General features: G+C 49.7%; 1 protein-coding gene across 1 annotated transcript in view; it reads right to left on the reverse strand.

The window, feature by feature from the left end:
- The window catches only part of LOC119966933 (atypical kinase COQ8A, mitochondrial-like), a 131,328-nt gene that overhangs the window by 83,527 nt on the left and 33,123 nt on the right, over positions 1 to 14,678 (reverse strand). The window contains exons 3-4 of the mRNA XM_038798891.1: positions 13,407 to 13,751; positions 7,628 to 7,694 (exon numbers count right to left, since the gene is read on the reverse strand). Coding sequence (XP_038654819.1) covers positions 7,628 to 7,694; positions 13,407 to 13,751 — 412 coding nt within the window. The remainder of the gene's footprint in view (positions 1 to 7,627; positions 7,695 to 13,406; positions 13,752 to 14,678) is intronic.

Consider the following 14,678-nt stretch of genomic DNA (forward strand, 5'->3'; position numbering starts at 1 on the left):
GGGGCAGCTTGGAAACGAATGGAGAGGGCGTCCTGTGGCAACACAAGCCTGGGGGCCCTAGTAACGGCACCATGGCCGCTCCCCCCCACGAGGTACACCACGAGCCCGGTGGTGGCGGCCACCCTCAAGATATGGGGGCAGTGGAGGCGACATAGGGGGGAAATGGGAGGTCTGTTGGCGGCGCCAATAAGAGGGAACCATAGATTCATCCCGGGGAACATCGACGGGGGATTTCAGAGCTGGTACAGGGTGGGCATACGGCAGCTGAAGGACCTGTTTATAGAGGGGAGGTTTGCGAGCCTGGGAGGGCTGGAGGAGAAGTTTGAGCTCCCCCCGGGAAACATGTTCAGATATTTACAAGTGAAGGCATTTGCTAGGCGGCAGGTGGAGGGGTTTCCCCTGCTCCCCAGTAAGGGGGCGAGTGATAGGGTGCTCTCGGGGGTCTGGGTCGGAGGGGGGAAGATATCAGACATCTACAAGATAATGCAGGAGGCGGAAGCAGCATCAGGGGAGGAGCTGAAAGCCAAGTGGGAAGGGGAGCTGGGAGAGCAGATAGAAGACGGGATGTGGGCGGATGCACTGGAGAAGGTCAACTCTTCCTCCTCGTGTGCGAGACTGAGCCTCATTCAATTTAAGGTGCTGCATAGAGCTCACATGACGGGGACAAGGATGAGCCGGTTCTTTGGGGGTGAGGACAGGTGTGTCAGATGTCTGGGAAGCCCAGCGAACCATGTGCATATGTTCTGGGCATGTCCGGTGCTGGAAGGGTTCTGGAAGGGGGTGGCAAGGACGGTGTCGAAGGTGGTGGGGTCCAGGGTCAAACCAGGATGGGGGCTTGCGATCTTTGGGGTCGGGGTAGAACCGGGGGTACAGGAGGCTAGGGAGGCCGGAATACTGGCCTTTGCGTCCCTAGTGGCTCGACGAAGGATATTAATTCAATGGAAGGACGCGAGGCCTCCAAGCGTTGAAACTTGGATTAACGATATGGCTAGCTATATTCAGCTAGAAAGGATCAAATTTGCCCTGAGAGGGTCGGTACAGGGATTCGCCAGGCGGTGGCAACCTTTCCTTGACTTTTTAGATCAGAGATAGACGTTCGGGGTCGTGGCAGCAGCAACCCGGGGGGGGGGGGGGGGGGGGGAGGGGGGGGGAGGGAGGGGAAGGAGGGGGCAGCAAGGGTCGTGGGGGGACATGCACGACTGTAACGCGGGCAAGTCTGCTCGCTGCTCATGTCTGAAACTGTAGGCTGCCTTGTTTGTTAAGGTTGTCTGGGGGGGGGGGGGGGAGGACTGGTGCGCGCGAGAGGGCGGGCGAGGGAGGGACATTTGCCTAGAGGGATTGTGTTGTAAATAATTTAAAAATTAGTAGGGGTAAATGTTTGTATGGAAAAACTCTTTCAATAAAAATTATTAAAAAAAAAAAAAAAAACTTAGGCTGACCGCACTGCACGTATGCAAATTTCCCCAGAACAGCTGATCAGTAGCTCTGCTCTGCTGCTCTTTCGAAAAAGTTGGGGAAGTCTCAATGGGCCGAATGGCAGCCTTCTGTATCATTCAATATAATTCCATCTGGCCTCCAATAGCTCCTCTTGTTCAGAAGAAAACCGAGGGCTGAATTTACTGGAGCAACTGGACTGAGTTTGGGATGGTCAGTAATGATTAATGAATCCCTGGCATCAATTTAGGATCCACACAAAACAAAACGTAGGGTTTGATTCCCCCCCCATAAACTAACATCAGAATATGGAATCCCTTACCACAAGAGGGTAATGAGACCCAGTCATCATCCCCACCAACAAACTCAATCAATACTTGTAAAAAAGAAAAAGGGTGCGGGTAGGGAAGCAGGAAGTAGATAGCGCTAATGCGGAGCCAGCACAAGGACAGATGTGATGGGCAGATTTACAACCCAAACTGCAACCTCCATGGATAGCTGCTCAGTGATTCAAGCCTACGGCCAAGCTACACAGGGGTGGACAGACAGACACAGGCTGTACCCACAACCCCCATCCAACCCGCTGTTAAAGTCAGCCCAAAGACCTTTGGTTACTTGTCAGAGAGATGGTTTCCTGTGAAGTACTATCTATAAATAGAGGAGTTTTGCAATCCTCCACATATTTTGGACACCATACTCCCCAAGTGTCAAAGTATATAAAAACAAAGCAAGAAAGACAGGCTAAATTCTGTTCTGTTTTGATGCTGGCCTGGAGTCAGGATTTTAGAAGCACCTGCCATTCGGTACATTTCCCTCATCCAAATGCAATCAAACCCTAAATGACCTCAGACTATGGCGGGGGGGTTTTCCGCTGCTGCCGATCTCACAAGAACCGCCAAATCCTGGTTCAACGTGAACACTGTTGTCTTCTCCCACTGTGAGTGACTGGGTGCGTAACGTGGCTTTGAACATCGGGAATATCATTTGAATTAATTAGCATATCATCATCAGGCCTATGCACCCGAAAAATCCTCTCCCACCATCAGAAATAAACATAATAATAATCTTTACTGTCACAAGCCGGTTTACATTAACACTGCAATGAAGTTACTGTGAAAAGCCCCTAGCCGCCACAATCCGGTGCCTGTTCGGGTACACAGAGGGAGAATTCAGAATGTCCAATTCACCTAACAGCACATCTTTCGGGACTTGTGGGAGGAAACCGGAGCACCCGGAGGAAACCCACGCAGACACAGGGAGAACGTGCAGACTCTGCACAGAGAGTGACCCAAGCCGGGAATCAAACCTGGGACCCTGGAGCTGTGAAGCAACAGTGCTAACATGCTGCCTTGCCTTGCATGCCACTTCAGCACGAGGGCAGAACGGCATAAAACCCGACTGGTCTACAAGCAGACCTCACACGGGAGTGCCCTGCTCAGGGGGTCAGTGTCATCCCCTGGCCCTGCCCCCCAGCACTGCTACGGAGGGGACATTCCAGGGTGAACTCCTTAGCGTTGGGATGGCCTTTAAAAACGGTGCCCCCGGAGTGAGTTGTTTGTGGTGCATCCGGGGAATCAAGAGGAGGGGATTGGTAGGCTCCCACTGAAGCAGGCAGGGAAGAGCTTCAGCTACCTAGGGATCCAGGTGGCTGGGAGTTGGGGGGCCCTGCACAAGCTCAACCTCACAAGGTTGGTGGAGCAGATGGAGGAGGAGTTTAAGAGGTGGGATATGTTACCGCTGTCACTGGCGGGGAGGGTGCAGTCCGTTAAGATGACGGTGCTCCCGAGGTTTTTGTTCCTGTTCCAGTGCCTCCCCATCCTTATCCCGAAGGCCTTTTTTAGGAGGGTCAACAGGAGTATTACGGGGTTTGTGTGGGCGCATGGAACTCCGAGGGTGAGAAGGGTGTTCCTGGAACGGGGCAGGGATAGGGGGGGGGCTGGCGTTGCCCAACCTCTGTGGATACTATTGGGCTGCCAACGCAGCGATGGTGCGTAAATGGGCAATGGACGGGGATGGGGCAGCATGGAAGAGGATGGAGGTGGCGTCCTGAGTGGGCACGAGCCTGGAGGCGCTGGTAACGGCGCCGCTGCCGCTCCCTCCAACGAGGTATACCACGAGCCCGGTGGTGGCGGCTACCCTCAAAATTTGGGGACAATGGAGACGACATAGGGGAGAAGTGGGGGGCTCGTGGAGGCCCCGATACGGGGGAACCATCGGTTTGTCCCAGGGAGCATTGATGGCGGATTTCTGGGCTGGCACAGGGCAGGGGTTAGGAGGTTGAGGGACCTGTTTGTGGAGGGGAGGTTCGCGAGCTTTGGGGAGTTAGAGGGGAAGTTTGGGCTCCCCCCCCGGGGAACATGTTTAGGTACATGCAGGTGAGGGCGTTTGCCAGGCAGCAGGTGGAGGGGTTCCCCTTGCTGCCCCCACAAGGGGTGCGGGATCGGTTGCTCTCGGGGGTGTGGGTTGGAGGAGGGAGGATTTCGGACATATACCGGGTAATGCAGGAGGTAAACGAGGCCTCGGTGGAGGAACTGAAGGGTAAATGGGAAGAGGAGCTGGGTGAGGAGATTGAGGAGGGGACGTGGGCGGATGCCCTGGAGAGAGTGAATTCCTCCTCTTCCTGTGCGAGGCTTAGCCTCATACAGTTCAAGGTGCTGCATAGGGCCCACATGACTGGGACGAGGATGAGTAGGTTTTTCGGGGGCGAGGACAGGTGTGCTGGGTGCTCGGGGAGCCCAGCGAACCACGCCCATATGTTTTGGGCGTGCCCAGTGCTGGGGGAGTTTTGGAAGGGGGTAGCAAGGACGGTGTCGATGGTGGTGGGATCCAGGGTCAAGCCAGGCTGAGGACTCGCAATTTTTGGGGTTGCAGTGGAGCCGGGGGTGCAGGAGGCGAAAGAGGCCGGTGTTCTGGCCTTTGCGTCCATAGTAGCCCGGCGAAGGGAAGGATCTTGCTCTAATGGAAGGATGCGAGGCCCCCAAGCGTGGAGGCCTAGATCAATGATATGGCGGGGTTCATTAAATTGGAGAGGGTGAAATTTGCCCTGAGGGGATCAGTACAAGGGTTCTTTAGGCGGTGGCAGCCTTTCCTGGGCTTCCTGGCGGAACGGTAGGGAAATAGGCCGGCAGCAGCAGCAACCCGGGAGGGGGGGGGACCCGCAACCGGGAACCGGGGGGGGGGGACCCTCAACCGGGGGGTGGGACCCACCCCCACCCCTTTGCTATTTTGTCCCCCAGCCTGTGGGACTAAACAGGGCAAACAACCGTTGCTGTCAACGGCTTCAACGCACCTTTTTCTGCCCACCATCGGCCTTTGCCGTTTCCCAGGAAAATTCAGCCCCGTGGTATCATCCACTGTGAGTACAGTGGATGACACCATAAAACTCCACTGATTTGATCTGCTGCTTCAATTTTAAAGTAACTTTGATCAGCTTACAGCCTTTTCCCTTTCACAGTTGTTCCACTGACTGGTAAACTGTTTTTTCAGCTTCAGCTGTCTGCCTGGTACCTGCTCACAGATTCACATCCAGGGGCTGAAGTATATTTTCTGCTGTGTCTGGATCGTACGGTTCAATCTAACCTTGCCTCGGCTTTTCTGCCCACAACCTATACCAACTTTATGCTGTCACAGCATTGCTCCCTCTTGCTATCTCCTCTCTAATTCCCTTTACCACCAAGATATCTGTAAACTAATAATCGCAATACCGCCAGCCCCATATATCTGGAGTTTACTGTGTCCATTCACTTGGGCATTATGCGACCACTCCAAGCCCCAAACACTTCTACTTTCACGTTTTTTTTTGCGCTATTTTCTCTTTACCCCTCCCAAGATCCCTCTCTCCAGACATTAGGTATCTTTTCATTTCTCCACTATCAGGTACTTACCATCCTAAAACTCTCCGCTAGCCCTTCAGCATTCCTGCTCTCCTGGCACCTGCTCAGGCTGTTATTTTTCCCTCTGTGTCTCCCTCGATATCCTCTCCTGGGCTCTCGCTGTTTGAGTGGCAACCCCAACTTTCCCTTCCCACTCTCTTCCCCCAATCAACTGCACATTTTGCACAGCGGGGGCGAATCTTGCCAATCTCCGTCCTATACAACTCAGCCCTCCCATACAAACACAAAATACTTCAACACTGGAAATCTGAAATATTTAGACCATCAGCTCTACCTGAAAATGTTAGCTCGGTTTCTCTCTCCACACGTGCTCACTGGCCTACTGAGTATTTCCAGCACGTTTCTGGTTATTTATTTCACTCTGCCAGTGGATCGCCTCTCTCTCAATAATAATAATAATCACATTGTCACAAATAGGCTTCAATGAAGTTACTGTGAAAAGCACCTAGTGGCCACATTCCGGCCCTATTCGGGGAGGCCGGTACAGGAATTGAACCCGCGCTGCTGCCATTGTTCTGCATTGCAAGCCAGCTGTTTAGCCCACTGTGCTAAACCAGCCTGGTTTAGAAATGCACCTCGAAACAATCACCCTCCAGCATTCCCAATCATTTGTGAACTGATTGTGGATGACTGCATCAACATCGTGGTCTTAACGGAAACCTGGTTCTGTGATGAAACGTAGAAGATAGGAGCAGGAGGAGGCCATTCAGCCCTTCGAGCCTGCTCCCCCATTTATCACGATCATGGATGATCGTCCAACTCAATAGCCTAATCCTGCTTTCTCCCCATAACCCTTGATCCCATTCGCCTCAAGAGCTATCTATATAGAAGATATGAGGAGGCCATTTTCCTTAATGACACCGGCTTGGGTCATTGTCGCTGTGCAGTCTGCACGTTCTCTTAGTGTCTCCGTGGGTTTCCTCCGGGTGCTCCAGTTTCCTTCCACAAGTCCTGAAAGACGTGCTGTTAGGTGAATTGGACATTCTGAATTCTCCCTCTGTGTACCCGAACAGGTGCCAGAATGTGGCGACTAGGGGTTTTTCACAGTAACTTCATTGCAGTGTTAATGTAAGCCTACTTGTGACAATAATAAAGATTATTACAAGAGACATTGTGGACCTGCTGATTTAACACTGTCTAATACTGTGGAGCACATCATCAGTCTCATTGTGTGCATGGGAGATCTGCCAACACTGAAATAACAGGGGAGCACTACACAGTTATCCAAATAAAACTGCAACTTTCTACCAAACGTCTCTCCACCCAAAATCCTAAAACTATTTAACACCACGGGTGCCTAGTTCCAAAATAACCCCCTCATCTCCAATCCTACCTCAAACATTGCTCTTCAATCACCTCAAATTCAATTTCTCCCACACCATCCGCACTGGAATCCCAAGCTTTGCCTAACAGAGATAACAGGACCTTCACATCCGCCCGACCAGGCACGATGAGGGCTCAGCTTAATATCTCAGCCCCCTTCTACAGTGCAGTATTCCCCGTGTTGTTAAACAAGGTGGTCAAGCCCCGGAATCACTCCCATCTGACTCGAGGATAACTGGCCAGCGCTCACTTGGAATAACATTGGCTCACTTGTCCTCCACACCCGGTGGAACTCTGATGAACAGGAAGGCAGCCATTCACTGTCTTTAACTGAGTGTTATGGGAGAGGTGTTTTCAGAACCCCAGAATGTATCATGGAGTTCAACCAACCCCCACCTTTAATGGATTGTTGCTTTTGAAGCACACGGCTTGTTCCCCAGGTGTAGTATTACCATTATGGACATGTGGTTTTTAAAACAAAACAATGTTTATTCCATGAACTCAAATTAACCTTTTAAATAAACATTGGATCTCTGAACACCCCTTACTTCAAAGATAACCCTGAAAATAATACAACACTACCCAATCCTGCAAACTGTTCCTTTACACATCCAAACGACTTAACAAATCCTTCAAACAGAAGCACATTAGATTTATATTCAATACAGAGACCTTTTTACAATTCCGATTTACCAAAGGGTTAAGAGATAGTCCTTCATGGCAGAGATCACCAGCAATGCAGCTCACAACCACACCCAAGCTTTCTTCAAACTGAAACTAAAACTCCCAAAAAGCAGAAGTGAGCTCAGCTGCCCCCCCCCCCCCCCCCCCCCCGTGACATCACTTCAGTAATATGATCAGCTTCATTTCTTAAAGGTACATTTCTTAAACATCCAATCCTTAAAGGCACTCTCACATGACATGAGTCACCAGGACACAAAGCAATACACTCGACAAAAGGGTCACAAAACACTCACCTCCGAAATTGGCCAGCCGACCGATTCGAGTGGATGGTACTTTGCGTTCACGGGCCCGCTCACTCAGCTGGGGGAATAAAACACAAAGATAATAAAGTCAAAGGGTGACGGAGGAGGGCGAGGGCGAGAGAAACCCTTCCACATCCTCGGGATGTCCCAGTGTGTCAACAGTGGCTCAGTTGGTGGAACAACCAGAATAGTCATGGGATCAAGTCCATGCTGGAGACTTGAGCACAACTGTCTATGCTGACTCTCAAGCGGCTCTCCACCACTCCGCCTCTGTGTCCTGACCAATATTAATCCCTCAATTAAGATCACAAAAACTTGCTGCTGTGCACACGTTGGCTGCTGTTTTCCATTACAACAGTGACTGCACTGCAATTCGTGCTCACTGACTGTAGTTTTGAGATGTCCTGAGGTTGGGAAAGGTTCTATAGAAATGCAAGTCTTTTTCAACAGCAAGGTGGGTTTGAATGAAGACACCTCGGAGGCTGGTCCTTCCCAAATTCCCCAGACAGCATCGAGGCCATTCTCCTGAATCAGGCCTGGAATCAGCTTCCCTCGCCAGCTGCCAAGACCATGGGACCTTTTACTACACTTAAGGTGCTATATAAATGCATAGCTGCTGTTGTCGAAATTAGGCAGCCGATCAGGTCCTTTTAGAAAGTCGGCAGTTAAAAGCTGAGAAAATTGATTAGGTTCTGGCTATTTTAATCAGGGTTAGAGGCCTGTTGGGCTCGCATCCTCTGCTGCTACATCTGCCTCTGGTGCATCTAAAGTTGCAGCTGAAGATACACCATGTGCGTCACACCACCATTCAGCCCATCATACCTGTGTTAGCTCTTTGAACCAATCCCACATCTCAGTCCTTTCCCCAAGGCCCAAGTATTTATCCAATTTCCTTTTGAGTTCCCTTCTGAACAACCTTGAGTGCACTAATAGCTACATTGACAATTTAAGATAGTCAGTCAAGCTCATAGTGTGGTTCAGCTACACTTGCTAGAAGTGACACACATTCATGCACACACTCTGCAAACAAAAGGGATATGTACAAGCTTTGACATTTTTTGAATCACAGTTTGGCAGCCTATAGTTCCCCATTACTTTTTCCATGGCAACAACTCAACCAGAGTAGATTTGCCAACCAATCAACATCCTTCTCTCCTGTACTATAAATTGTTAAGATTGTTTGAAATTTGCAATTCTTGCATTTGTCCTGATGATTGCAAGGCGGAAACTTCTACAACATGTCTCTCTTTCCAGCCACATCCCTTCTGCATGTTACTAATTCAATCCACTTCCACCTTCTCTGCATTCAGGCAATGCATTCCAGATCACAAACTCATAATTCCCTTCATACCTCCGTTAATTCTTTGGCCACTTACTTTATACCAGTCTCCTCTGGTTACCGACGGATTGTCTTTGGTAATGGATTCTCCTCATTTACTCTAAACAAAAGTGTTCATGATTGTGAAAGCCTCGAGCAAATCTCCCCTTTACCTTCTTTGCTTTAAAGAAAACTATCCCAGCCCCTCCATCCTTCATAGAAAAACAACGGCCAAATCCCAGAATTCAAATCCAAACCCAGAATCCCAAAAAATGAAAAAGTTTACTCAATCCACCATAAAAAAGCAGCTCCACCAGTAACACCTCCGAGTTAGGAGTTATGTCGATAGGAGTAATGAATGGCTCTGTCTCTGCTAGAGAGACCGTCCCCTCTTAATTCAAAGGCTGTAGATTCCACTTAAACAGATAGTCAAACAACTGGGGAGTGAGCATCTTCTGGCTAACCAGGAGACTCTCTCACTCTTACCATCTGCCATAGGTAAATTGGAAGGATTTGGAGGTTGATAATTAACCTGTTTGGCATATTACTTGCTTTTTAAAGTATTTTTATTCAAGGCATTTTCACATATACAAACAGAATCAGGAAAAACACCAAACAATTCAACAAACAACCAACACCCACTCCCCTGATGCTAACCCATTCTGCCATCCCCATTTTAACCCCCTTCTCCCTCTTCCCCCCCCCCCCCCCCCCCACCTTGCTGACCTCTCAAACCTCATTAAAAGAAATCAATAAACAGCTTCCTCCTCCGGGTGAACCCCTCTGCCAACCCCCCTCAAGATGAACGTAACCTTCTCCGGCTTCAGGAATTCCGCTGCTTGCTCACCCACACTCCCACTTTCGGCGGCTCCGCGTCTCCCCACCCAAGCAATATCCGACTCCGGGCTATCAAGGAGCAAGGGCCTCTCTCACCCCCTGGACTTCCAATCTTCAGACACCCCAAATATCGCCACCTCTGGACTCAGGATCACCTCCCAGCACCCAAGACATCACGTTCGAGAACTCCCTCAACATGTGGATGTGATTCGTGAGCCCCCCCCCCCCACCTCACACACTACCTACACCTATCCCCTATCCCTTCAGAGAACCTACTGATCCTCGCCACCATCATATGAGCCCCGTGGACCACTTTATACTGGATGAAGTTTAACCTTGCACATGACGAGGACGTGTTCACCCTCCGCAAGGCCTCTGCCCACGTCTCGGCCCCCACCTCCCCTCCCAGTTCCTCCTCCCACTTATGCTTGATGTCCCCCACCTGGGCTCCCTGCCATTCCATCAACTCCTTCAGAAACCTTCCCCTTCCCTATCTCGTCCCTCGGTGTGGGCACCAATCTGTGATAACCATAGGTTAGCACCTTGGGGGCTGGACGTGAGGTTGATGGTAGGCGGCCGGCAGGATTGCCACTTTGCCGATCTGTTTATAGGGGGACAATTTGCAGTTGGAGGACCTGGAGGAAGAGTACGAGTTCCCAGGGGGAATGGCTTTAGGTACCCGCAGGTTTGGGACTTTGTAAGGAGTGAGGTGCCGTCCATTCCTGGGCTGCCACCCCTGGGGTTGCAGAACAAGGTGCTGGTGAGGCACGAGATAGGGGAGGGGAAGGTTTCTGAAGGAGTTGATGGAATGGCAGGGAGCCCAGGTGGGGGACATCAAGCATAAGTGGGAGGAGGAACTGTGAGGGGAGGTGGGGGCCGAGACGTGGGCAGAGGCCTTGCGGAGGGTGAACACGTCCTCGTCATGTGCGAGGTTAAACTTCATCCAGTATAAAGTGGTCCACGGGGCTCATGTGATGGTGGCGAGGATCAGTAGGTTCTCTGAAGGGATAGGGGATAGGTGTAGGTAGTGTGCGAGCAGGGACAACCCCCCCAGACCCAAATCTGCCGCCGCTGCCCCCACACCCTTAGAGCCGACACCACCATTGGGCTCACGGAGTACCTGGCCGGTGAGAACGGTAAAGGCGGCAACAACAAAGCCCTTAAACACAACCCCTACACAGTACCAACTCCATCCCTGTCTGGCATGTTATGAAGGCACCACCTCGGGCCATCAGGTCCCGAGTAGGACTTACACCCAAGGCTTCTGATCCAGAGATTGGGACTCTACTCACTGCAACAAAACTGCATGTGGATACAAAGTGACTTGTTGGAAAGTGCCGAGATTGTGGAAGGCACTATCTAAACGCAAGGTTTTTTCCTTTCATTTTTGGATCGGACTCACTAGTCACACCTGTATCACCTTTGGGGTCTGAAGTGAAGCTTTTCGTTCAATGACCAGTGGCACACACCTCGTGAGCTGGGATAGAGCTGGACCTTGAGGCTGTATAAGGCTCTGGTCAGACCCCATGTGGAGTATTGTGAGCACTTTTGGGCCCTGTAGCTAAGGAAGGATGTACTGGATTTGGAAAGGGTCCAGAGGAGGTTCACAAGAATGATCCCTGGAATGGAGCTTGTCATATGAGGTGCTGTTGAGGACTCTGGATCTGTACTTGATGGAGTTTAGAAGGATTGGTGGGGAATCTCATTGTTGTTGTTAGGTCATCCAGAACTCTCCCTTTCCCAACTCACCAAGAGAAGCTGGAAGGGAGGATTATCTACATATATTCAAAGAGGCTGGAATCTAGTGAAGGGCCAGTGTTTAGCTGCAGAGAGCAGTCTTCAATTCCCTAAACTGGGACCTGACTAACAAAGAAAAGGAAGGTAACCCGGGAGGGTTGGGAGAGAGTAGGAAAGTTGGCGTCTGTGCGTCCCTACGCCCCTCCCAACCCCAGCGAGAAAAGGTCGGCAGTCTTCTATGGTACATGATCAAAATAAAAACTACTTAAGTGGATAAACTACATACACAAGACAGAAAGTAGTAAGGGTGCCAGCTGGCTGGAGAACAAGTGCACAAATCTCGTTAACCTTTCACGGACTCCAAGCTTTTCTCAAAACACGTAAAAAGTGACTTGGTTATTGGACCATATCTTATCCTTGATACACAAGTCACAGCACCATTGAAAGGAAGACTTGCATTTATATAGCACCTTTCATAACCTCTGGATGTGCCAACGGGCTGTACAGTCAATAAAGTGCTCATTGCATCGTGGTTGCATTGTATGGGACACAGTAGGCAATGGGCAAACTCCCAAACAAAAAGCAAGGAAAACTGATGGCGAGCTTCATTCTTAAACCTCTTTGACGGGGTCCATGCTAAAGGCAATCGAATAAGACAGAATTTGCAACCCAGTCACTACTGTCGAAACAGAGAAGTCAATATTACTATTTCCTGAGGTGGCGATTTCAGAACAAGGGGATCAGAACATTAAAATTAGAGCAAGACTATTCAGGGGATGTCAGCAAACACGTCTTCGCACAAAGGGTAGTGCAAATCTGGAACTCTTCTTTCCCCCCACCCCCCCCCACCACCACGACACGAGGAGCCAAATAATCCTATTCCTAATGTATGATGGTGGATGCAAAGTGTGCGAGTTCCTCAAATTCTTTTTTTTTTTTAAATGTGTTCGTGTACACATCTGTTTTTCCTGACTACATGTGATCCTCCTCGTGGTAAATAGTCACAGTAATGATTTCACCAAAATAAATTAATTGGGTAAAATGCTAAAAGGGTGCATTCAGAAACAGAGACATCTGGGGGTGGATGGACATACATTTGTGCTGCTACCTTCCCAGATTGTTATGAAAACAATATGGCGCCCTCAGCTTTAAAGGTTTGGGCAATGAGTATAAAAACAAGAATATCTGCTAAACCTTTTTTTTTTGTCATAAAAGGTCTCAACTGAAGTAGTGTGTCCAATTTTGGACCCCACACTTTAGGAAGAAGGCCAAGGTTCCAGAATGGTTTGCTGGAATGGTAGCAAGGATAAGGGAATGGAGTTCTGGAGAAGTTGGGAGTATCCTCCCGAAGCCAGAGCAGTTGAGAGGAGATTTAACTGAGGCATTCAAAAATCATGAGCCGTTTTGGATAGAGACAGAAGCGGAGGGGGTCAGTAGCCAGGGAACCCAGTTCTCAGTTCACTGCCGGAACCAGTGGGTAGCTGAGCAGAATGCTCTGTTTAGGCAGGGAGTTGTTGAGATCTGGACTGCGCAGCCTGAACCTTTCGAAAGGGATTTGGATAAAGACTTGAAGGGAAAAGATTGCAGAGCTGAGAAGGAGCAGGGAAGTGGATTTGTTACTGACTGAATTATATAACTGCAGCTGCTTGTTGACCAAAGCTTTGCAGTCAGACTAAGAGCCGACTCTAAAATTACACCCTCCACGTCAGCGCAAACATGGCCAAGTAACTCGAGCCCAATATTTATTTTCAAAATGAGTGAACAACGATGGGGAGCTTCCGGAAGCTTCTATCACCCACGTGGAATTTTCAAATTTACCATCGCTCATCGAACACTTTGGGATTGGCTCAGTCAATGCGGGGATAAAATGGGACGTACCATCTGTCTGTAAGGCTTGTCTGTGGGAGTCACTTTGGCCTCTCGGGCCTTGTCAATATCTTCAGCTGTTAGCCCGCTGACGGAGCGGTGGTCTTGATGGAAGGACCTCTTCTGGGTCCCAGATGAGAAGGAGCCATTCGAGTCCATGGAACGTCTGGTGAAGTGCCCCGCCTCTTTCTCAGGAGACGCTGGGTCAAAGGCCACAGGGTCAACAGCCGCCTGGTGCTGGTGAGTGTCTGCGGCAAAGTCTTTCATTGACCCCTCGGAGGCCTCACCGTCGAGGCTCCACTCTGAAGCAAAATCCTTGTCCAGTTCAGAGAAGTTCTCCTGCTGCGTCACAACATCCTAGAATCAGAAAATAAATAAATAAATGGCAGGTACTTACTCACCAGCAAGAGTTCATGGAGAATCCACGGCCTATCTCCCACATAATGGAGTAAACCACCACGGGTGGTCAAACAGGGACAGCAGGTAATATGCCTTGAGGGGGAGGTCAGAGAAGGTTCACTAGGTTGATTCCTGGAGTGAAGGGGTCGTCTTAGGAGGTTGAGTAAGTTAGGCCAACACTCATTGAGTTTAGATGAATAAGAGGTGATATTATTGAAGCACACAGTACGGCAGGCAGTAAAGAAGGCAAATGGTATGTTGGCCTTCATAGCGAGAGGATTTGAGTGTAGGAAAAGGGATGTTTTACTGCAATTGTATAGGGCATTGGTGAGGCCACACCTGGAGTATTGTGTACAGTTTTGGTGTCCTTATCTAAGGAAGGATGTTCTTGCTGTCACTGGAGTGCAGCGAAGGTTTACCAGACTGATTCCTGGAGTGGCATGACTGTCGGTTAGGATTATATTCATTGGAGTTTAGAAGAGTGAGAGGGGATCTCATAAAAACGTATAAAATTCTAACAGGATTAGACAGGGTAGATTCAGAAAGAATGTTCCCGATGGTGGGGGAGTCCAGAACTAGGGGTCATACTTTGAGGATAACAGGTAAACCTTTTCGGACTGAGGTGAGGAGAAATTTCTTCACTACTACCACAAAAAATAGTTGAGGCCAAAACATTGTGTAATTTCAAGAAGGAATTAGATTTAGCTCTTGGGGCTAAAGGGATCAAGGGATATGGGGGGGGGGAGGCGGGATCAGAGTATTGATCTTGATGATCAGCAATGATCATAATGAATGGCTGAGCAGGATCGAAGGGATGAATGGCCTCCTCGCTTCTATTTTTTATGTATGAAATATGTAAGATTCTGAGGGGACTTGATGGGTTGG

The sequence above is a fragment of the Scyliorhinus canicula genome, chromosome 6 (assembly GCF_902713615.1).
Source record: "Scyliorhinus canicula chromosome 6, sScyCan1.1, whole genome shotgun sequence".
Lineage (NCBI taxonomy): Eukaryota > Metazoa > Chordata > Chondrichthyes > Carcharhiniformes > Scyliorhinidae > Scyliorhinus > Scyliorhinus canicula.